Source organism: Dendrobates tinctorius, unplaced genomic scaffold, assembly GCF_039654945.1.
Source record: "Dendrobates tinctorius isolate UK_male_01 unplaced genomic scaffold, ASM3965494v1 ptg000071l, whole genome shotgun sequence".
NCBI classification, from domain to species: Eukaryota; Metazoa; Chordata; class Amphibia; order Anura; family Dendrobatidae; genus Dendrobates; species Dendrobates tinctorius.
In genome coordinates this window covers 19,463,893-19,487,016 of record NW_027361739.1, presented here as the reverse complement: position 1 = coordinate 19,487,016, position 23,124 = coordinate 19,463,893, and the positions used below count along the sequence as shown (strand labels likewise).

The following is a 23,124-nucleotide window of genomic DNA, read 5'->3' as shown; positions in this document are numbered from 1 at the left end:
CTGCCCGAGATGAGAGCACATCCCTCCCTCTGGAGTGTGCTGTTGCCATTTCACAGTAGGACTGGTGGAAGCGCAGCCGCGCGAAACTGCCGTCATCCTTGTATCTCACACGTTGCTCTACAAGATTTTATGTTGAATCTATTTTTATTGAAAAGAAAAACGATTACACATATAACATACAAGACAACAAGAGTTATACACCATGCCGTACTAGAATACAGAATAATCGATCTCCTATAAAGGCGAGATGTCTTCTGGCCCAAAGGCTCGTAATGTCCCAGTTGAACAAAAGTCGCTGCATATTCATCAGACCTACTTCGTACGAGAGAACAAACAGGAGTCCGCCACCGCAGACCGACAAATTCAGCTGTATAAGCATTTTTCATACGATATTTGCTCGCGTATAATGAAACAATCTGAAGAGACAGCACTCCTCCCCGCATACCCTCCCGCACGTTAGCATCATCAGTTGTTAAATATTAAAAAATAATAATTATGAGCACATTCAACAACGTCTTTACACGTAACCTGTGGAGGTGTATTTCAAATAACAAAGAAAGAAAGAAATTAGAAAGAGTAAGGAGATTCACAAAGAGTAGAGAAGGGAAAGGGAGGAGGGGGAGGGGAAAAAGGAAAACGGGCCTCAGAACTCCGAGCCGGCCCCTAAGGAGCGTCCTCGACCAATCGAAGTAGTTCAGGGGTTTCCTTGAATAAGATCCAAGGCTGCCATATTCGGACCAAACGGGAGTTATCTCCCTCCAATTCAGCCAATAACTCCTCCATACGGAAAATGTCTGCAAATTCTGATAACCATTCTGCCATAGTTGGTAATATCGTCGTACGCCTGTGGCGTGGGATCACCATACGTGCCGCGGTAATACAAAACCGAAGAAGGCTCTTCTTTTAAGTGGATATGGAACCCGGGACAATTGATAGGATGGCAATTTGTGGGGAAGGAGGAACGTATTTTCCAGAAATCTTTTGGTAGGCCCGAAACACCTTTCCCCAGAAGGGTCGTATAGCAGAGCATTGCCACCATATGTGGAATAGCGTGCCTCTCTCAACTGCACATCGCCAACAGGTATCATCTACTGTCGGAAAAATGGACTTTAATCTGACGGGGAACAGATACCACCTGGTCAGTATCTTAAAATTTTTCTCCTGTGCGCCCCCAGCCGGAGACATTTTGTGTGTAAAGAGAAATGCTTTGTCAAGGTCTTCAGCTGAAAATTTATATCCCATCTCATCCTCCCATGCACGGATGTAGCACGGAACCGCGTCCGAGTCTCCTGAATGAAATTCCTTATATAAAAGAGAAATCAGGTGAGAGGGAGGGTCCTGCAGTTGTAATAAAGTTTCAAACCGTGTCATGGAGGGGCGAGAAGTACGGTCACCCAAACTTCCCCGGATAAACGATCTCAGCTGATTGTATTCCATCCAGGAGAGTGTCCTTCCACCAGTACCTGTCCCAGTCGTAAGTCAGAACTACTATGCCAACCTAAAAATTGGTCCCTATGACACCCTGGAGGAAAATCCGGGTTACCAAATATTGGTGTCAACGGATTCAGAGTGCTGATCAATTTCTTTTTATGTTTAAAATGATTCCAAATCTGTAAAACTTCTCAAGTCAAGAAACCTGTGGGTCCCTTAAAGTCGTTTGCAACTAAATCGGAGCGTCGGATCCATGGAAGATGGCGCAGTGGAATACTAAAAGATGTCTGTTCCAGTTGAACCCATTGTTTAGAACGGTGGCCGAATTGCCAGTCAAACAATCGTGCAAGCATGGAAGCTCTATGATAGAGTTCCAGGTCAGGAAGACCCACGCCACCTCTGGGCTTCGGGGCGATTAGGATAGAGTATTTGAGATGAGGTTTAGATGTCTGCCAGATAAAGCGGATTAGTGCAGATCTAATGGTCTGGAAGAATGTCTTCGGCGGTACAATCTGAACCGCCTGCAACAGGTATAAGAACCTGGGAAGAATATCCATTTTAAATGAATTCATCCTGCCAAACCACGAGATATTCTTCCGTCCATATTCCCTCAACCGTTTCAAAGTCGACTCTAACAGGGGCATATAATTTAGTTTATATAGGTCAGTCATGTCAGTAGGGATTTGAACGCCCAAATGTTGAATGGCCCCGGTTTTCCACCGAAAGGGGAAATTTCCCATAATTCTTGTGAGTTCTGTCTGTCCTAGGGATATGTTAAGGGCTTCAGTTTTCTGAAAATTAATTTTAAAATTACTGACTGCTCCATATTTTTGAAACTCTTCCATCAATGATGGGAGGGTAATATGTGGCTGGGATATATACAGTAGTAGATCATCCACGTAAAGAGAGACATTATAATGAACACTGTCTACCCACAGACCGTGCACACTGGGGTTCTTCCTAATCGCCACCGCCAAATGTTCCATAACTATCACATATAAAAGGGGCGACAGAGGGCAACCCTGCCTGGTCCCGTTCCCAATGGCTATAGAGTCTGACATTGCTCCGTTAACCTTAACCTTTGCCGAAGGGCCAGAGTATAGGGCCGCAACCCTATGCAGGAAGCGATTTCCCAGGCCTATCTGTCTTAGGGCCGAGAACATGAAGCCCCAATGCACGCGGTCAAAGGCCTCCGCGTCTATCGATAGCAAAGCCAACTGCTTACATTTTGATTTAGCATATGCAGTCAAGATGAGTCTTATCTATGCCGTCTCTCGCTTCCCTTCCCCGCACGAACCCCACCTGATGCAAATGTATTACCAAAGATAAAAGAGGAGCTAGTCGGTTCGCTAAGATTTTTGCGTATAGTTTTACGTCAACATTAATGAGAGATATTGGGCGGTAATTTGTTACTATTTTACGGTCCTTCCTTGGCTTCTGTATTACTGTAATAAAAGCCTCTAGATATTGTGGAACAAACGGAGATTCAACTGCGATGGAGTTAAACACCAGTGTCATAATGGGGCTAAGTTGTTCTCGAAACATCTTATAAAAATGAGGGGAAAATCCATCCGGTCCTGGGCTTTTACCAGCCGGGGTATTTTGGATGACTTCGTCAATCTCTTCAGTCGGAAAGTCCGAGTCTAATGGAGTTGTCAAGTCCGTGGCCAATGTAGGAAGGGCAGTATCTCGTATATAGCATTCTATGTGTGGTTGAGGATCCAGGGGTAATTGAGGGGGGCAATCTCCGTTGATGTTATATAATTTATGATAATAATGCCGCATTATGTCCAGGATTTCTGTCGGGCTTGATGTCGATTGGCCCCCGTTCCGATGGAGAGAGGAAATGTATGTGGTCTGATTACGTGGGTGTAAAAATCTAGCTAACAGACGTCTACATTTATTAGCTTGACTGTGTAATATACTTTTAAAGCGATTTCTGTGATGTTGGTACTTCTCATTTAGTAGGGACTTCAGATTGTCTCTGCAATTAATCAAGTCAGTCAACGTTTCCGTCTCCTTATTCGTCTTATGCTTCGTCTCCAACGTTAATATTTTTTCCGTCAAGTCTATAATTTCTCTACTTTTCATTTGTTTCAAACGAGATCAATGCTTAATGAGTACCCCTCTAAGGATGCATTTAAGGGCTTCCCATTTAATAGGCATAGCAGTAGTGTCATGTGCATGATCTTGTAGGAATTCTGCTATAGTAGTCTTAATGTTGGCCACACAAGTATTATCTTTTAAAAGGTTATCGTTCAATCTCCATGTCCACTGTCGCGTCATTGAGTCAGGTGGACTAATGTCCAAAAAATTGGAGCATGATCTGACCACAGAAAACTCCCAATGGAAGGTTTCAGGTCCCAGGCCAGTGCGCAATGACTAAGGAGAAAGAAATCTATCCTGCCATATGAGTTATGTGGTGTGGAAAAGAACGTATAATTTTTCTCATTGGGATTAGAGTCTCCAGACATCAGTGAGCCGTAAATCTTGAAGGTCCCTTTTCAAAGAGGACAGCTGATGAAGAGATAAGACTTTACTGCTGTGGAGTCCAATGTCGGGTTAAGAGTCATATTAAAGTCACCCCCCAATATAACCACCCCTTCAGCAAAATCAGCCACGGTCTTCAAGAAAGATCTAGTAGCTCGTATTTGGTCTCAGCTGGGGGGCGTACCAACCCGCTATAGTACATGTGGTTGAAGAAATCTGAATTTTCAAGATCACGTATCTGCCTTCCGTATCGACCAGTGTGTCCAATATGGTATGCTGGAGGGATTTGTGGAGCGCTATAGACACCCCTCGGGATCGAGAATTCGGGTTGGCACTATGGAACCAGGTTGTGTAATAACGATCGTGATTATTAGGAACATGTCCAGTTTTAAAAAGTGTCTCTTGTAAAATCATCACATTTACTCTTTTCTTATGCATGCCATATAAAATATGTGACCGCTTCTGCGGGGTGTTAAAACCTCTAGTGTTCAAGGATCCCAGTGTTATCTTTTGTGCAGCGGTCTTACCCGGCATTATGTTTGTAGTCCGGGGTCGAGGATGTGAATTTCGAAAGGGAAAGCTAATGGGGGAGGTAGGTATAGACAAAGAAAGTAGATAAACGTTAAAAGAAGACAAAAGGCAAAGGAAATTTTAACATTACGAGTGTGGATAGACACACTCCAATAGACAATTTAACCTAATGGAGGTAAACGTTAATAGCTGCGTGCCTCAGTGGCAAAACAGCTCCTCCAGGTGTCAAGTGTACAGCAAAAAAGGAGTCGGAGACACCGTCTCCCGTGGTTCCCAACCTCGTAATGATCTATCAGTCTTATACCCTTTAAATCTAAAGCTTAACAGATAAAGACCATGTATGTCCTATCTTAACTATAAACGAGTGAAACATATCCCATTTCATAACTAGTTTCAGTATCATCAACACTGACAGTATTTATAGATACCCCAGTCTGTAGTTCTGAACCAGTATAAACTTTTAGACACCAAATTATCCCTCAAAACAGGACACCCCAGAACAATCTCCAATTCAGGACAAGACATGTTAATCAGTCAGCCTCTCCTTCTGCTAGATGTATGCACCCCGATCCATTGGGCCGTCTCCCGAGACAACGCTGTTGTTGAGGGTTCTGGCCTCTGCGAGGATATTCCATTCTGTAAAATGATGGTAAGGATGGCCAATCAGGAATATCCACCTCAGGTATATCCAAGGTGGCCGAGAATGCCGGAACACCACTAGGGTGATTCAAACGATGCACTCAGCCTCTCTACTGAACTCGAAGACAAAACGGAAATCCCCAGGTGTAGGGAAGGTCATGCTGCTGCAACTCGCCCAAGAGAGGGCGAAGAGCTCTGCGTCTCTGTAAGGTCCATCTTGACAACTCTGGAAAGAGCTGTATACGAGATCCCAGGTGGTTTATGGGCTTTACTCTCCTGGCTGCTCCCATGACCGCATCTTTAAGTTGGTACTTGTGTACCCGGCATATCACATCTCTCGGTGGGTCCTGCTCGCCGGGACGTGGGCCCAAGGACCTATGGGCGCGATCCAGTTCCAATGGGGTATCCTGGGGTCTATCTAGTACCGAGTTAAAAATGCCTCTCAGGGTGGTATTCAACTCTTGGGGGGGTATAGATTCGGGCAATCCTCATACTCTTATATTATTCCTGCGTCCCCTGTTCTCAGAATCATCCAGCATTTCTGCGAGGGTCTGTAACTGTCTAGCTTGAGCGGCTGTGACAGATTCCTGAGCCTCTATTCTTTCGTTCAAAGAGGCCAGAAGCTGGTCATGAGATTCCACTTTCTCACCACATTGTTGGATGTCATCTTTTAGTATGGAAAGTTCAGCCTTATAGGAAGATTCCAAACGGGCAATGTACTGCTCCATATCCTGCTTCGTCGGGATATCTTTTATTTTATTATATAGTAAATTGAAATCAGCTCCCAAGGGTGCCACGGAGTTCCCCGTCAAGAGAGGTCGACGTCCCGCACTGTGATGTTAGGGATGCATCTGGTCGGTGAACAGGTGGAGGAGCTGTGTTAGATGGCAGGCCAACCTGAGGAGCAGGTGATACAGTGTAATTTGCCTGTCCTCTCATCACGGAGACTGCTCCCCCCATTGCTGTAGAATCACCTGCGGTTTCCATATCGGCACCCGGGGAGACACTGCCGCCTCCCTGTGAGTGTGGTGGGGGGGTTCCACATATATCTCCCCCGGGTCCTCACCCGGCCCACCGGCGTGTGGTTGCGCTGGCCCGTCTGCGGGGCTCCCGGGGCCCGGTGGTTTTATCCTGGGGAGAGCCCTTCATCACCCGCGAGGCTCCTGCGGTCGCACCGCCAGTTCTCCGAGGGGCCCCCCCCGCGGTCCTCTGTTTCCCCGGACCGTTCTCCCACCTCCTGCACCTTATTTCCCGTTAGCAGTGGGGCCTGTTGTGCTCTGCTCACCGCGTCTGTCATGGCGCCCGTGGCCTTCCTTCTTCCTGCTCCTGTAAAGTAACGGGAGATGCCTTGAGGAGCGCTGTCGGGTGCTGAAGGACCTGCGGATGTGCTCCCCCTGTTGCTTCTGGTAGACATCGGGGTATAGGGTATATATATCGGGCTCTGTTTGGGTCGGTCACCAGTATGGGAGCGGGAGCTCTCCAAAGTGCGTCCTCACTCCTCGCCCGCCATGCCACGCCCCCCCTCTACAAGATTTTAATGCTTCACTAAATCTTGCATTTTGCATGTGAGTGCCATCCTTTTCTTTAATTGTGAATGGATATTGCCATGTCACAGTCAGTTTCTGACCTGTATCACAGTCCCTGGTCCAGGTCTTGGAATGTCTTTCACATCTATCTGCCACCACCAGTGCTCCGAACACCTCTCACGGTGATTCATACCTGACCACGACCTTCACAGGGACAGATCAGGTGCAAAGCCTAGGAAGTGGACTTTTTATAGCTCCTCATCCAGTTCCCCAGGTCCCTCTGCAGCATCTAGGATGCCCTCCTCTCCCCATGCCCCCTCCTTGGAGGCGGCTTTTAGGTCCGATGTGGATTCCCAGTCTGATTCGGACCAGGCCTCAAAGTTGCAGGATATAGTAGATAGTCTTATATCGGCTATTATCCAAACTCTTAACCCAAAGGAGGACAAGGTTTTCTCTCAGGAGCACTCCGCTCCCTTCAAACGGGTAAAACGTCCTTCCTGGACCCTTCCAAATCCTAGAGAATTTGAAGAGACCATGGCTAAACATTGGGAACATCTCGAAAAGAGCTTTTCCAGGAAGGAGGCAGCTAGACATCCTTTAACCCCTTTTGCCCAGACCTTCTTGGTAAATAGGCAGAGTCCCCTAAAGTGCACCCGACGGTTTCTTGCCTGTCTTCCAAGACAGTTCCGTCTCTAACGGATGGTGCGTCTCTTAAAGTTGCTACGGACAGGCAGATTGAGTCTTTGGCTAAATCAGCCTTTGAAGTGAATGGCACCTCTCTCTGCCCCAGCTTCACTTCCACCTGGGTGGCAAAGTCCATCTCTGCCTGGGCAAAAATGCTTCCCCAGGGCATCCTAGCAGAAGCTCCTCCGGACGAAATGGCAGATTTGGCAGACCAGATTGCACATGTTGGCAAATATCTCCTGACTGCCTCTTTGGATGTGGCCGGTTGTTCCGCCAGGGCAAACAATAACATTATTGCTATATGCCGCATCCTCTGGTTGAAGGCGTGGAATGCAGATCCATCCTCAAAAATGTCTCTCACTAAGGCCTCTTTCACACATCCGGTTTTTGTCATCCGGCACGATGCGGCGAAATTTTTAATAACCGGATCCAGCACCGGATCCGGTTTTGTCCCATAAGCTTTCATGGTCGCCGCATCGTGTCGGATGGTTATGCGTCGTGTCCGGTTGTTGCCGGACACGGCATAAATTAGCCGTCCGGCATCTGCAAAAAACGTTCCCTGCAACGTTTTTTGTCAGCGCCGGACCGGCTTTTTCCACAGCGCATGCCCGGACTCTGTGAATGTTAACCCCACAAGTGCCCGGCGAGAGAGATCTCTCTCTGTCACCCGGACACTTGTGAGAGATCTCTCTCGCCGGGCACTTGTAGGGTTAACACTCACAGTGTCTGGGTGAGAGAGAGAGATCTCTCTGTGGGGTTAACCCCACAAGTGCCCGGCAAGAGAGAGAGATTCTCTCGCCTGGACACTAAGTGTTAACCCCCCATGTCTCTCTCTCTCCATCCCCCTCTCCCCTCTCCTCACCTCCCCTCCCCTCCCCTCACCTCCCTTTCAGCAGCTGTCTCATCGGCTGCCTCTGTCCACCTCATCCTGCGGCTCCTTTAATAATGTCCGTGCCGTATCGTCTCGCCGCACACACATCCGGTGTCACGGCTGCAGGCCGGATCCGGCGGCCCGGCTTTTCGCCGCACGCCGCCGGACCCCACACACCGGATGTGTGAAAGTAGCCTAACCTGGCCTTTCAGCGTTCTAGGCTTTTTGGGTCCATACTGGATCAGATAATTTCAGACACTACCGGGGGAAAAAGTACCTCTCTTCTTCAGTCCAGGCCTAAACGTCCTTACAATAGGAAAGGGCCCATGCCTTTTCGTTCCTTTCGACCCTTCTCTTCTTCAGGGACTTCCTCCCAGCAGGACCGCTTTTCCGCCCCAGAGGAAAGGAAAAAAAAAACCTTCAAACCTGCACCTCACCTTCCTTTCTCCCTGGCCACTGCCCCCAGAGTGTTCACAAAGGTCATGGCAGCGGTCATGGCCATCCTTTGCTCCAAGGAAATTCTCATAAATCCCTACTTGAACGATCTTCTGATCAAGGGGTCGTCCCGCCGAGACTGCGACCAGAGTCTTTAGATCACTCTGGATACTCTGATATGTCTTGGCCTGATAATCAACAGGGAGAATTCTTCCCTGACCCCAGCTCAGCATCTGGTGTTTCTGGGTATGAGGTTCAACACGGTCCAAGCCCGAGTCTTCCTTCCAAAGGAGAAGTTTTCATCTCTCTGCCAAAGAAACCACTCTCTAAAGCGTCCAGCCCCTCTCCCCTTGCGGTCTTGCATGAGAGTTGTGGGGAAGGGGATTGCCTCCATTGACACCGTGCCTTTTGTCCTGTTCCACACCCATCTTCTTCAGCTGGAACTCTTGTCTGCTTGGGACAAGAGAACAGTCTCCCTGGACCGACCCGTGCTTCTGCCTCTCAAGGTGAGGCAATCCCTCACCTGGTGGATTCTATCCGCCTCAGTCCAGCGCCGGCAGTCCTTCCTCCCTCTCTGGTGGCAGGTGACGCCAGTGTCCTTGGTTGGGGAGCAGTCTTCCTTCATCACACGGCGCATGGTCGCTGGAATGCCCAAGAAGCTGCTCTCCCCATCAATCTTTTGAAGATCAAGGCAACCTTTCTCGCTTTTCTCCACTGGCAGTCCCTCTTCTCAGGCAAGCTGGTCTGCATTCAATCGGACAACACCACGGCTGTGTCTTACATTAACCATCAAGACGGTACTCGCAGCTAGCAGGTAATGACAGAGGTGACACGGATTCTGTGAAGGGCGGAAAGTCACGTTCCTGCCATATCAGCAGTTCAGGGTGGAATATTGGGCTGCCGATTTTCTGAGCAGTCAGTCTCGCTTCATCCAGATTTGTCAACGATGGGGCACCCCAGACGTCGACCTGATGTCATCTCATATGAACCACAAGGTTCCTCAGTTCGTAGCCAGGTCCTGGGACCCAATAACCATTGGTTGCGATGCTCTGTTAATCCCGTGGTCTCATTTCCAGCTGCCTTATCTTTTTCCGCCCCTCCCCTTGATTCCAAGAGTCATAAAAAAGATAAAGGCTGAAGGGATCCCCAATCCTGATAGCTCTGGATTGTCCAAGACGGGCTTGGTACGTGGAGCTGGTGAACATGCTAATGGACTCTCCCTGGAGACTTCCAGACCGTCCGGATCTTCTCTCACAAGATCCCCTCATCCATAAGAGTTCTCAGTGTCTTGAGTTTAATGGCATGGCTGTTGAGGCCGCAGTCCTGAGGGAGGTTGGTTTTTCCCACCAGGTCATTCAGACCATGATTAGGGCGAGAAAACCAGCATCCTCGCTTAACTACCACAGATATTGGAAGGCCTTCTTCCGGTGGTGTGAGGAGAACAATTTTTTCCTATGTCCTTTTCCCTTCCTTCCATCCTTGGTTTTCTTCAAGCGGGTCTTGACTCAGGTCTATCCCTCTGTACTCTTAAGGGACAGGTTTCAGTTCTGTCAATTCTTTTCCAGAGAGATCTGGCTTTCCAGCTCCAGGTAAAGACCTTTCTTCAAGGTTTCACCCACCTGGCACCCCCTTAAGGTTCTCCAATAGACCCATGGGATCTTAACCTCGTCCCTGGTACAATCCAACGTGCTCCCTTTGAGCCCATTCAAGATATTTTGTTTTCTCTTCGGTCATGGAAAGTTGACTTCTTAGTTGCCATTTAGTCCATGTGGAGGGTTTCTGAGTATCCTGTCATTCTTTGTTCCTGATTTTTCATCAGGGCAAGGTGGTCCTCAGACCCATTCCTTCCTTCTTACCTAAGGTGGTCTCTTCGTTTCACATCAATGAAGACATTGTCCTTCCTTCTCTATGTCCCTCTCTGGTCCATCCACTGGAGAAGTCCCTCCACAATCTGGATTGGGTCAAAGCTATTCAAGTCAACCTTTCAAGGACTGCTTCCTTTCATCAATCCGATTCCTTCCCTATTTGTCATCGCTGAAGGTTGTCGTAAGGAGCTTCTAGCTTCTAAGTCCACTATTGCCCGTTGGATTCGTTCAACAATTTTGGAGGACAAACATCCTCCTCTGGGAGCGAGGGCTCACTTCACCCGGGCCGTGGGGGCCTCCTGGGCTGTTTGTCACCAGTTGTTGGCCTTACAGATTTGCAAGGCCGCGACTTGGTCGTCTTTGCACACGTTTGCGAGGTTTTACAGGGTTCATACCCACGCCTCTTCTGATGCAGGCCTGGGTCGGAAGGTGGTGCAGGCGGCATTTACGCACCAGCCACCCCAAGTCCGTTTTCTTTACATCCTTTTTTTTGTTCCCGCCCTTGGGACTGCTTTGGGACATCCCAAGGGTACATGTGTCCCCCAATGAAGTGATAAAGAGGGATTTTTGGTACTCTTTCTTGGAGTCTTCATTGGAGGACACAGAATCCTCCCTAACTGTTTGTTGTTGGGTTGGTACATATGTTGAATTTTTGGTTGCTTCTCCTACTGCTTTAACACTAACTGAAGTGCTTTGTGCCTGTCAGTGGGTGTATACTGCCGAGGAGGAGCTACTTTCCTTTTTTGCTCACTGTCAGCCTCCTAGCGACAGCAGCATACACCCATGTTTACCTGTGTCCCCCATTGAAGGCTCCAATTAAGAGATTTTACGATGAGTACCAAAAATCCCTCTTTTCCACACTCTAAGGCTAGTTTCACTCTAGCGTTTTTTAGCGCTGCGCTTTGTGCGCAATAGAATCGCATACAAAAAAAGCTTCATGCGTTTTTTGTGTGTTTGCTTTTTTAGGCGCATGCGTTTTAACCAGTTTCTAACCATGTTAACTCTTAAAACGCATGCAATTTTAAACGCAGACATGCGCACGCCTGCGTTCCCATAGACTGTATTGTGATATTTTTTTTTGGCGCATTCCTTTTTTTTGAGACAGGTCGGACTGACCAAAATTGCAACAGGTTGCGTCCGGCGCGCCTAGGCACACACTACAAAAAACGCATGCGCACGAAAATGCATATGAACGCGTGCATACACTAAACCATGTTACAGATGGGGGCGCAGGACGGCATGCGCATGGACGCGCACGAAGCGCAGCGCTAAAAAACGGTCTTGTGAAACTAGCCTAAGCATAAAATTATCTGTGATTGTAACACCCGTCTGTAATGATAATGATCCCTGAAAAGTCATAATCAAAATTGATAGTCTAGTATTACACTTAATGGACAGTGTGATTTTAAAATAGATATTGATATGAACAATTTAATAATAATTAAAAAAAAAAAACAATACAATGACAGTGTATAAATTTAACATAAGCTGATTTTGATCTTTTTCCGATGACGTTCCTTTTAAGTAGTTAACAAAGAGCATGAATTTAGTGTATACTTTTTTGGGTAGAAATGTTCAGCATTTTAAGGATTCAGATTTCTTCTTTTCTTTGAATATCAAAGCTGATCATCATCTCATTGTTTATGTGATACAGACAAAGCCGCAGATATTTCTAAACCGGTCCGGAAGCAAAAAGCAGCACAGCACAAGGTAAAATAAAAAGGGCTTTATGGTGACGTAAAGAAGTCCTGGCAGCTCTCTTGACTATTTTAGCAAATAATTTTTAATGATATGCTGTATAATTTTATGCAGTGGGATTTGACTAAGTTTTGTCCACTTTGTTGTTACTTTAATGCGTTATAGGTTGTACGTGTTAATTCGGAAGAAAAATCTTCTGCGTATTCAGAAGTGATTTGCTGAATTACTGATGTCATAAAACATCTCTTTTGCTTACTTGTAGGAATTATGTGATATACATGTGAGCAAAAAGGCCACGGAAAAGACATCTAAACAGAGTAAATGCAAACGCCCACAGCGAACAGCTGGTAAGAGGAAAAAATCTACAGAGAACTCCAATTCTGAGTCTGAGGAGGACTTCAAGCCTCCAGGCACAAAACAACCCCTTAAACGCCAGGTAAGTAGTCAAAACCAGGATCTACTAGTGTCTATATTTATTGCCTTATATAGAGTGTGTGAACACGGCAGAGCTGAGTCAATCATTTGACCCAGGAATCCCTTAATATTATGAAGGTTAATTAAGGTTTTCTTTTAAGTCTACATTGGAATTGCATATGCATATAGTAAAAATCAAAGTTAAATGGATTATAATTAACCCCTTTCTGCCATGAGACGTACTATCCCGTCCATGTGCCCTGGGACTTAATTCCCAGGGACGGGATAGTACGTCATGGCATTTAATGCGACATCGCGACTTCAGTCGCGATGATCGCATTAAATTTCCGACACCATCCTACCTTATGGTAGATGGCCTCGGCATCCAGGGGTCTGTCGCCGCCCTCCCTTCCTCTCGATCGCTGTGATTGGCTGTTGAAATGGAAACAGCCAATCACAGCGCTTCTCATTGTTTCAGCCAATCGGCGCGGCTGAAACAATGATGTGCTAGGCTGGGATCAAGTACCGATGTACTCGATCCTGGATCCGGTGCCTGGCAATGCCAGGCACCGGCAAAACCCCCCTGGATTGGCGCGATCGCATTGATCGCGCCAATTGCAGGGCACAGTGGCGCTATAGAGCCGCTCTGCCCTGCCAGTATCGGTCCGGATCGGTGCTGTATTAGCACCGATCCTAGGCAGGGACCTGATACAGGCCCAGTAGGGCCTGCAGGAGCTGGTTGGCGCGATCGATTAGATCGGCGATCGCGCCAACCACAGGGCACAGCAGCTGTCTCTCTGTGACTGCTCTGTGCCCTCCTGATGACCTGGGCATGACCTGCCTTTGAAATCGGAGCTGTGAGCTCCAATCCTAGGCGGTTGCCATGGTCACCAGGCAGTGCAGGGATTGGTGGATCAATATTCTCATTCGATCCCACCAATGGCAGGTCACAGCAGCGATGTGACCGCTCTGTGACCTGCCCCTGACCTGTTTGACAGCTCTGCAGGGGGGTCCTCACACTAGCTGAGGATTCCCTAGAGAGCGGTCATACGTCTGGATCTCCTGGTGTGCTGGGTATTGTGGTGCCACAGCAGCTTGTAGCATCACAATACCTGCTAAAGAAAGAAAACCCTACAACTGTAAGTATTGCCTGATCCCTGCCCAATCTAGCTTCATCCCCCCCAATCTAGCTTCATCCCCCCCAATCCCCCTACCCCCTCTTTTTACCCCCCTCCACCCCCCCTTTGCGCCACCTCCGTGCACACATTTAGCAGCCGCCGAGCGTTGATTGGTGACGCAGTTCACCAATCAACACTCGTGCTTGCTTTTTTTTCCTCTAAGCCCCCTTTGCGCCAGCTCCATATTCGCATCCTACAGCCGCCAAACTTTGATAACTTGACATAGTTCACTTATCATAGCTTGTGCTTGCTGATTTCCTTTTTTTTTTCACCCCCTCATTGCGCCACCTGACTACAAGCGTAAGTGCTAATCCCTGTCCGATCTCTCTTCATCCCCACCCTTCCCCCTCTTTTTACCCCCTCAATCCCCCTTTGCGCCGCCTCTGTGCACACATTTAGCAGCCCCCTTTGCGCCACTCCGTATTCGCATCCCACAGCCGCCAAACTGTGATAAGTGACATAGTTCACTTATCATAGCTTGTGCCTGCTGATTTCCTTTTTTTTCACCCCCCCTTTGCGCCACCTAACTACAAGTGTAAATGCTGATCCCTGTCCGATCTCTCTTCATCCCCCCTTCCCCCACTTTTTACCCCCTCCATCCTACTTTGCTCCGCCTCTGTGCGTACATTTAGCAGCCCCTTTAGCGCCAACTCCTTATTCGCATCCCACAGCCGCCACACTGTGATAAGTGATATAGTTCACTTATCAGAGCTTGTGCCTGCTGATTTCCTTTTTTTCACCCCCCCCTTGCACCACACCTGTACGCACACCCAGCAGCTGCCACTGAACTTTGATAAGTGACACCGTTAACTTATCAGAGCTAACGCCTGCTGTTTTAGACTTTTCTTTTCACAGGTATTTTTCTCCCCATTTCCTTTTTTCTTTTAGCTTTTTCTTTACAGGATAGTGTGCACCAATCACTAGGCCCCCACACATACACATAGTTGTAAATAAAGTACACCCAAGCACCACTTTCACAAAATATGTCCCGCCCATCGCGTTCGTCCCAACAGCGCTATTCAATGGAGGAGGCATATTCTTACCTTGCCTCCGACACTGATAGCGAGGATGACGATCCGACTTTTCTTTATTTTTCGGACTTCCCCCTCCTCCTCCTCATCTTCCTCCTCCTCGGGTCCTGCGGAACCGCCACGCAGACGCTCCAGGACAGAAGATGAGGCAGCGCCCACCATGCCCGAAGCTGATTCAGTAGACCCTGTATGGACTTCGCCCCCCGAAAATTATGAGCCACTGATTTCTGATTTTGTGGCAGAATCAGGAATCAAGTTTGACACCACCGGCCTCACAGAAATAGACTTTTTCAAAGTCTTTTTCTCTGAGGATTTTGTTAACCTCATGGTGGAGCAAACTAATTTGTACGCTCGTCAATTTTTGGCGGAAAACCCGATTTCAACATATTCCAACTGGTCTCCTGTGTACGCAGTTGAAATGATGCAGTTTTGGGGCCTGGTCCTCCACATGGGGATACTGAAGAAGCCGGAAATTTGGCAATATTGGAGTGTTGATATTTTAAACATTGTTCCATTGTTCCGAATGGTCATGGTCCGGACGTGTTTTGAGGCCATCCACAAGTCTGCATTATACCGATAATGCACTGTGTCCCACACGAGATGACCCCAAGTTTGATCGTCTGTTCAAAGTTCGGCTGGTCATCGAGCACTTCAAGAAAAAGTTTGCGGAAGTGTACATGCCCCAAAGGAACATCAGCGTGGATGACTCCTTGGTCCATTTCAAGGGAAGGCTCGGATTCCGTCAATACCTGCCCAGTAAGAGGCCAGGTACGGAATCAAACTCTACAAACTTTGTGAGAGTACCTCAGGGTACACTCACAGGATTAGAGTCTACGAAGGAAGGACACCAGGATTGAACCCCCTGTCCTGGGAGTGAGTGGGAAAATTGTGTGGGATTTGATTCACCCACTGCTGGATAAAGGTTATCACCTCTACACTGATAACTTTTATACCAGCATCCCGCTCTACAAATCCCTCTCTGCGCGAGGTACCACAGCCTGCGGTACTGTCCGCAAAAAACAGAGAGGCCTTCCGAAGATGCTACTTGGGCAGATGCTCAGAAAAGGTGAGAGCAGAGCCCAATGTAGCGACCACCTGCTGGTGGTCAAGTACAAGGACAAGAGGGATGTCCATCTCTTGACCACCATACACGGTGATGGCAGCACCCTCTGCACTGTACGGGGTACCTCCACACAGGTCAGAAAACCGACCTGTGTAGTGGGGTACAACAAAAACATGGGGGGTGTTGATCTCTCCGATCAATACCTCCAACCGTACAGTGCTCTCAGAAAGGCAAGGGCGTGGTACAAAAAGCTGGCCGTGCACATCGTACAAATGGCAATGCTCAACGCATTCCTGCTGTCACAATGTGCACACCCCACCGATACGTCGTACCTTCTTTTCCAGGAGGTAGTGGTTAAGGCCCTGATGTTTGGCGCTCAGGAAGGAGCGGGTCCCAGTACTTCCGGAACTGAAGGTGCTCGTATCGTACCAGGTCAGCATTTTTCCGGGGGTGGTCCCACCAACTAGTAGAAAAGGTAAGTCGCAAAAAAGGTGCCGAGTGTGTTACAAAAAGGGAATAGGCAAGGACACCAGTGCGACACCTGCCCCGAAAAACCTGGCCTGTGTATGAAGGATTGCTTCAAATTGTACCACACCTCCATGCACTACTAATTTACATTAATGTAGTTGGGGGCACATCTAGATTTGTTCTTAGGGGGTCTAGTATACAAAATGATGTCTCATGTGGGTTTTTTTCCTGTTTAGGCACATCAGGGGCTTTGCAAACGGAACATGACGCCAGCAGACCCATCAAAGTCTGCATTCCAAAACGTCACTACTTCCCTTTCGAGCCCCGACATGTGCCTAAACAGTTTTTTCCCACATGTGGGGTACCAGCGTACTCAGGTCAAATTGGACAACGTCTTTGGGGGTCCAATTTCTCCTGTTACTCTTGGGAAAATTAAAAATTGGGTACTAAAAATAATTTATGTGGAAACAAAATAGGATTTTATATTTTCATGCCCGGGCATTATAAGCTTTAGCGAAACACTTGGGGGTTCAAAGTGCTCACCACACATCTAGATAAGTTCCTTAGGGGGTCTAGTTTCCAAAATGGGGTCACTTGTGGGGGGTTTCCACTGTTTAGGTACATCAGGGGCTCTGCAAACGGAACATGACGCCCGCAGACCATTCCATCAAAGTCTGCATTCCAAAACGTCATTACTTCCCTTTCGAGCCCTGCCGTGTGCCCAAACAGTGTTTCTTCCCCACATATGGGGTATTACCGCACTCAGGACAAATTGGACAACAACTTTTGGGGTCCAATTTCTCCTGATACTCTTGGGAAAATAGCAAATTGGGGATTAAGAGATCATGTTTGTGGAAAAAAAATTAATATTTTTTTTCCACGCCCGGGCATTATAAGCTTTAGCGAAACACTTGGAGGTTCAAAGTGCTCACCACACATCTAGATAAGTTCCTTAGGGGGTCTAGCTTCCAAAATGGGGTCACTTGTGGGGGTTTCCACTGTTTAGGCATATCATGGGCTCTCCAAACGGAACATGGCGTCCGATTTCAATTTCAGCCCATTTTAGGTTGAAAATGTCAAATGGCACTCTTTCCCTTCCGAGCTCTGCCGTGTTCCCAAACAGTGTTTCTCCCCAACATATGGGGTATCATCACACTCAGGACAAATTGGACAACAACTTTTGGGGTCCAATTTCTCCTGATACCCTTGGGAAGATAAATTGGGGACTAAACGATCATGTTTGTGGAAAAAATATGATTTTTTATTTTTACGCCCGGGCGTTATAAACTTCTGTGAAGCTCTTGGGGGTTCAAAGTGCTCACCACACATCTAGATGAGTTCCTTAGGGGGTCTAGTTTCCAAAATAGGGTCACTTGTGGGGGGGTTTGCACTGTTTAGGCATATCATGGGCTCTCCAAACGGAACATGGCGTCCGATTTCAATTTCAGCCAATTTTAGGCTGAAAATATCAAACGGCGCTCTTTCCCTTCCGAGCTCTGCTGTGTGCCCAAACAGTGTTTCTCCCCCACATATGGGGTATCAGCGCACTCAGGACCAATTGGACAACAACTTTTGGGGTCCAGTTTCTCCCGATACCCTTGGGAAAATAACAAATTGGGGACTAAACGATCATGTTTGTGGAAAAAATATGATTTTTTTTTTTTTACGCCCTGGCGTTATAAACTTCTGTGAAGCCCTTGGGGGTTCAAAGTGCTCACCACACATCTAGATGAGTTCCTTAGGGGGTCTAGTTTCCAAAATGGGGTCACTTGTGGGGGGGTTTCCACTGTTTAGGCACATCATAGGCTCTGCAAACTGAACATGGCGTCCGATCTCAATTTCAGCCAATTTTAGGTTGAAAAAGTCAAACGGCGCTCCTTCCCTTCTGAGCCCTGCCATGCGCTAAAACAGTGGTTCCTCCCTACATATGTGGTATCAGCGTACTCAGGACAAATGGGACAACAACTTTTAGGGGCCAATTTCTCCTGTTACCCTTGGGAAAATAAAAAAAATGTTGCTAAAAGATCATTTTTGTTACTAAAAAGTTAAATGTTCATTTTTTCCTTCCACGTTGCTTCTGCTCCTGTGAAACACCTGAAGGGTTAATAATCTTCTTGAATGTAGTTTTGAGTAGCTTGAGGGGTGCAGTTTTTAGAATGGTGTCACTTTTGGGTATTTTCCGCCTTATAGACACCTCAAACTGACTTTGAATGTGAGGTGGTCCCTAAAAAAATGGTTTTGTAAATTTTGTTGTAAAAATGAGAAATCCCTGGTCAACTTTTAACCCTTATAACTCCCTAATAAAAAAACAATTTGTTTCCAAAATTGTGCTGATGTAAAGTAGACATGTGGGAAATGTTATTTAGTAATTACTTTGTGTCACATATTTCTCTATTTTAAGGGCATAAAAATTCAAAGTTTGAAAATTGCAATATTTTCAAAAAATTTTCCATATTTCTGTTTTTTTCACAATTAAACGCAAGTTATATGAATGAAATTTTACCACTAACATGAAGTACAAAATGTCACGAGAAAACATTCTCAGAATGGCCTAGATCCGTTGAAGCGTTCCAGAGTTATGACCTCATAAAGGGACAGTGGTCAGAATTGTAAAAAATGGCCCGGTCATTAACGTGCAAACCACCCTTGGGGCTTAAGGGGTTAAAGAGATATTGACAACGTAGGCTATGTTCCCTCATTGAGCTTTTCGTGAGTTTTTCACACTGCATGTTTTTTTTTTTTGCTGCATCTAAGGCCGGTTTCACACGTCCAGATATTTCCGATACCAGAGATATCCGTCTGTGTGTACTACGTGTGGCACACGTGTGCCGCATCAGTACCAAACGGACAGCCGCAGGGGAAGTAGTGCTACAGTAAGCGCTGTTCCCCTGCATGTGGTGCTGCACGCAGCTGTCATTCTCCCTGCTCTGTTGGCAACAGTGTAAGCAGGGAAGAGGGAATGAAGAAAAACCGACATGGGGTCCCCCTTATATTTTGAACCAACCCAGCAAATCTAACAGGTGCGGGCTGCTATTCTCAGGCTGGTAAGGAGCCATGAATATGGACCCCCCCAGCCTAAAAACAGCAGCCTGCAGCTGCCCAGAAAAGGCGCATCTATTAGATGCACCTATTCTGGAGCATTGTTGGGTTCTTCCCACTTGCCATGTAGCAGTGGAAAGTGGGGTAATAAGGGGTTAATGTCACCTGTCTATTGTAATGTGACATAAAGCCCGGCTTAGTAATGGAGAGGTGTCAATAAGACACCTATCCATTACTAATCCTATAGTTAGAAAAGGGTTAAATAAACACACACAGTAAGAATAAAGTCTTTTAATGAAACAATACACCTCACATTTTTTTCCATCTTTATTACACTGATAATCCCATCTCAAATCCCTTGATCTCCTGTAAAGAAAAAAAAACTAAAAAAATTAACCAACAATATACCATACCTGTCCATCGTACAGTCATTCCCACAGCACAATCCATATCTGGGGATAATCAGCTTACAAGCGGAGTGGTGCTAATATTACTGCTCGGGCTGTAAACTACTGGGGAATGAATGGGAAGCAGCCGCACAGGCTCAGTGACTAGCTATGACGTCACTGTGTCTGTGTTCGCTCCTGGCATGAACTCCTGTGACCTCAGCACCGTGGAAAAATGACGGTGCTGAAGTCACAGGAGTTCATGCCAGCAGCAAAGTCTGAGAATAGATCCGCCAGGAGCAGACATGGCAGATTTTCCTTCGCATGATGCCTCTCTGACACCCCAGGGTCTCTCCCAAGCTGAGCGGTCATCTCCTGTTCTCCAAGGATGTCTGGCTCGCCTCTTTGGAGGACACATGGGTCAGAGAGGTTGTACAGTATCTTCAGGATACAAAATAGATTTTGTTTTGCGGCCCCGAGATCGATTCTTCGAATCCCGTCCTCCAAGGGACACTTCTCTGGTTTCGGGGTTCTTCACTTCCATCGCCTCCCTTCTCAGCTCAGGGGTCATCGTTCTTGTTCCTGCACAGGAACGTTTCACAGGGATTCGAACTTCTTTGTTGTGCCAAAGAAGGACAGCTCGGACCAACCCATCCTGGATCTAAAATTACTGAACAAAGAGGTCGTCTACGACATTTCAAGATGGAGTGCCTTTGTTCAGTAATTGCTTCCATGAAGTCGCAGGAGTTCCTGTGCTCTATAGACATCCAAGACGCCTATCTCCATGTCCCTATTTTCTCAGTGCCTCAGAGATTCCTGCGTTTTGTGGTGCAGCAGGACCATTATCAGTTTGTCACCCTGTTGTTCGGGCTCATAACCACTCCCAGGGTCTTCATGAAGATCATGGCAGCGCTAAAGGCCATTCTTCGAATCAGAGGCCTATTGCTAATCGCATACCTCGATGACATTCTCATCAAGGCTCTGTCCTTTTACCACTCCCAAGAAAGACTGTCCTTCATTCTCGAGACTCTGTCTCGACTGGGCTTGCTAGTCAATAGGGCAAAGTCTTGCCTTGTCCCAACTCATGCCTGGTATTCTTAGACATGCTGTTCAACACCTGTCAGGCAAGGGTTTTTCTTCCCAAAGGAAAGAGGGCAACCCTCCAGCAGGGGGTTCACTCTCTGCAGGTTTCTTGACCTCCATCCTTCCGCTCAGCCATGGCGGTCCTGGGAAGGACAGTGGTAGCGCCGGAGGCGATCCCGTTTGCACAATTCCACTCCAGACCGCTTCAGCAGGCCATCCTATCTCAGTGGAACAAATCTGTTCTCTCTGGATCGCCCGGTTCGAATCTCTTCCCGAGTCAGGAAGTCTCTAGGTTGGTGGCTGTCATCCCTGCTCATCTTTCAGGGTCGCTCCTTTCTCCCCGTTCACTGGCAGGTGGTGATGATGGACACCAGTCATCTTGGCTGGGGTGCAGTTTTTCGCAATCTGACTGTCCAGTAACATTGGTCACCAGAGGAATCCTCCCTGCTGATTAACATCCTCGAGATAAGGGCCATTCTTCTGTCCCATCGCCACTGGGAGAGACTTCTCCGGGTCTTGCCAGTTCGAGTTCAGACAGACAATGCCGTGGCATATGTCAACCACCAGGGAGGAACTCTGTGTCCCTTGGCGATGTCCAAGATCCTCTGGGCAGAGATGAAGGTTGACGTGATATCTGGGGTGCATATTCCTAGCATGGACAACTGAGACGCCTACTTTCTCAGCAGCGAGGGTCTCGTGGCGGGAGAGTGGTCTATATATCAGGAAGTCTTTCATCAGAATTGCCTTCAATGGGGCACACCAGATGTAGACCTCATGGCGTTCCGGTTGAACAGGAAGGTCCCACAGTTAGTTTCCAGTTCCCGCTATCCTCTCCTGATTGCTCCGGATTTGCCCAGGAGGTCTTGGTTCGCAGAGGTCGTCAGTCTTCTCGCAGACGCCCCCTGGAGACTCCCAGACACACCAGATCTTCTTTCCCAGGGGCCGATTTTCCAATTCTCAGTGGCTCGGGTGTTGAAACCACGGTTCTAAGTGCGTCCGGGTTTTCAGGTAGGGTTATTCAGACCATGATCTGGGCTAGGAAGTTGGGTCTATTATTGGACTTGGAAAGCCTATTTCCGTTGGTGCGAGTCTACGCATTTCGCGTATATGTCCTTTTCTATCCCTTCTATTCTGGCTATTCTTCAGGTGGGCCTTGACACAGGCCTTGCTCTCAATTCGCTAAAGGGCCAGGTATCAGCGTTTTCCATTCTTTTCCAGAAAAGCTTATTCTCCCATTCTCAGGTCAGAACCTTTCTCCCGTGAGTAGCTCATGTTTATCCCTCAGGTTAGTTCTGGAGACCCTCAGGAGTTCTCCCTTCGTACCGCTTCAAGAAGTATCTTGGGCGCGTCTACGAATTGGCAACTCTTTCATGTTGTCCCCCCTTACTGCTTCTCCACCAGGACAAGGAGGTTTTGTGGGCTATACTTTCTTTCCTTCCCAAGTTGGTGTCCGCTTTTCATCTAAACAAATATATTGTCCTCCCTTCCTTTTGCCCGGCGCCGACTCATGCTCTGGAGCGTTCACTGAACAGTTTAGCCCTCTTCAGGGTGATGTGCGTCTATCTAGCCAGGACCGTCCCTTTGCGAAAGATGGGCTTTCTATTTGGAGGCTGTGATGGTGTGATAGGCTATGTGGATATCATTTTGTGTATATTTCTATTTCACTGATTTTCATAATGTTTTCATGTTGCTTTGTATCATGTTGTGTATTCCTCATATTGTCTGGAGTCTCAATTACCTTCCAAAAGTCTGATAATTGAATTAACTCACTTACTGTTTGCAGCCTGACTGTACATAGTGTGTGTTTATCTTTGTCTATTGATGTGTACTGATATGCTAATTGTGCATTGTATTATTAAACTAGTTAGTTGACTTCTAAAGAGGGAACAGAATGTGAGGGTGTACTGAAGGAACACTGGGTAATTCTAAAAATAGCTTACCTTTCTGGGGTATAAAAGATCCTGAGACAGAGAGACCACATCTCATTACATCACACAGCATGTCAGAGAGAAAGGGAAGCGTATGGACCCATGTTATCCTCTGGCTGCTGGTTATTGGACTCTCATCCCCCTGGACATTTTATCCTGTCACCTTAACTGCATTCGTGTTCTGGACTAGTGTATCCTCAGTGTGGTGGATTATTTATGGACCTTCTAATCACACAGCATGTCAGAGAAAGGTAAGCGTATGGACCCATTTTATCCTCTGGCTGCTGGTTATTGGACGTTCATCCCCCTGGACATTTTATCCTGTCACCTTAACTGCATTCGTGTTCTGGACTAGTGTATCCTC

At 47.3% G+C, this 23,124-nt stretch overlaps 1 protein-coding gene across 1 annotated transcript in view; it reads left to right on the top strand.

Moving 5' to 3' along the window:
- Positions 1 to 23,124, top strand: part of LOC141096125 (synaptonemal complex protein 2-like) — a 244,255-nt gene that overhangs the window by 8,853 nt on the left and 212,278 nt on the right. The window contains exons 2-3 of the mRNA XM_073582529.1: positions 12,127 to 12,182; positions 12,433 to 12,606. Coding sequence (XP_073438630.1) covers positions 12,127 to 12,182; positions 12,433 to 12,606 — 230 coding nt within the window. The remainder of the gene's footprint in view (positions 1 to 12,126; positions 12,183 to 12,432; positions 12,607 to 23,124) is intronic.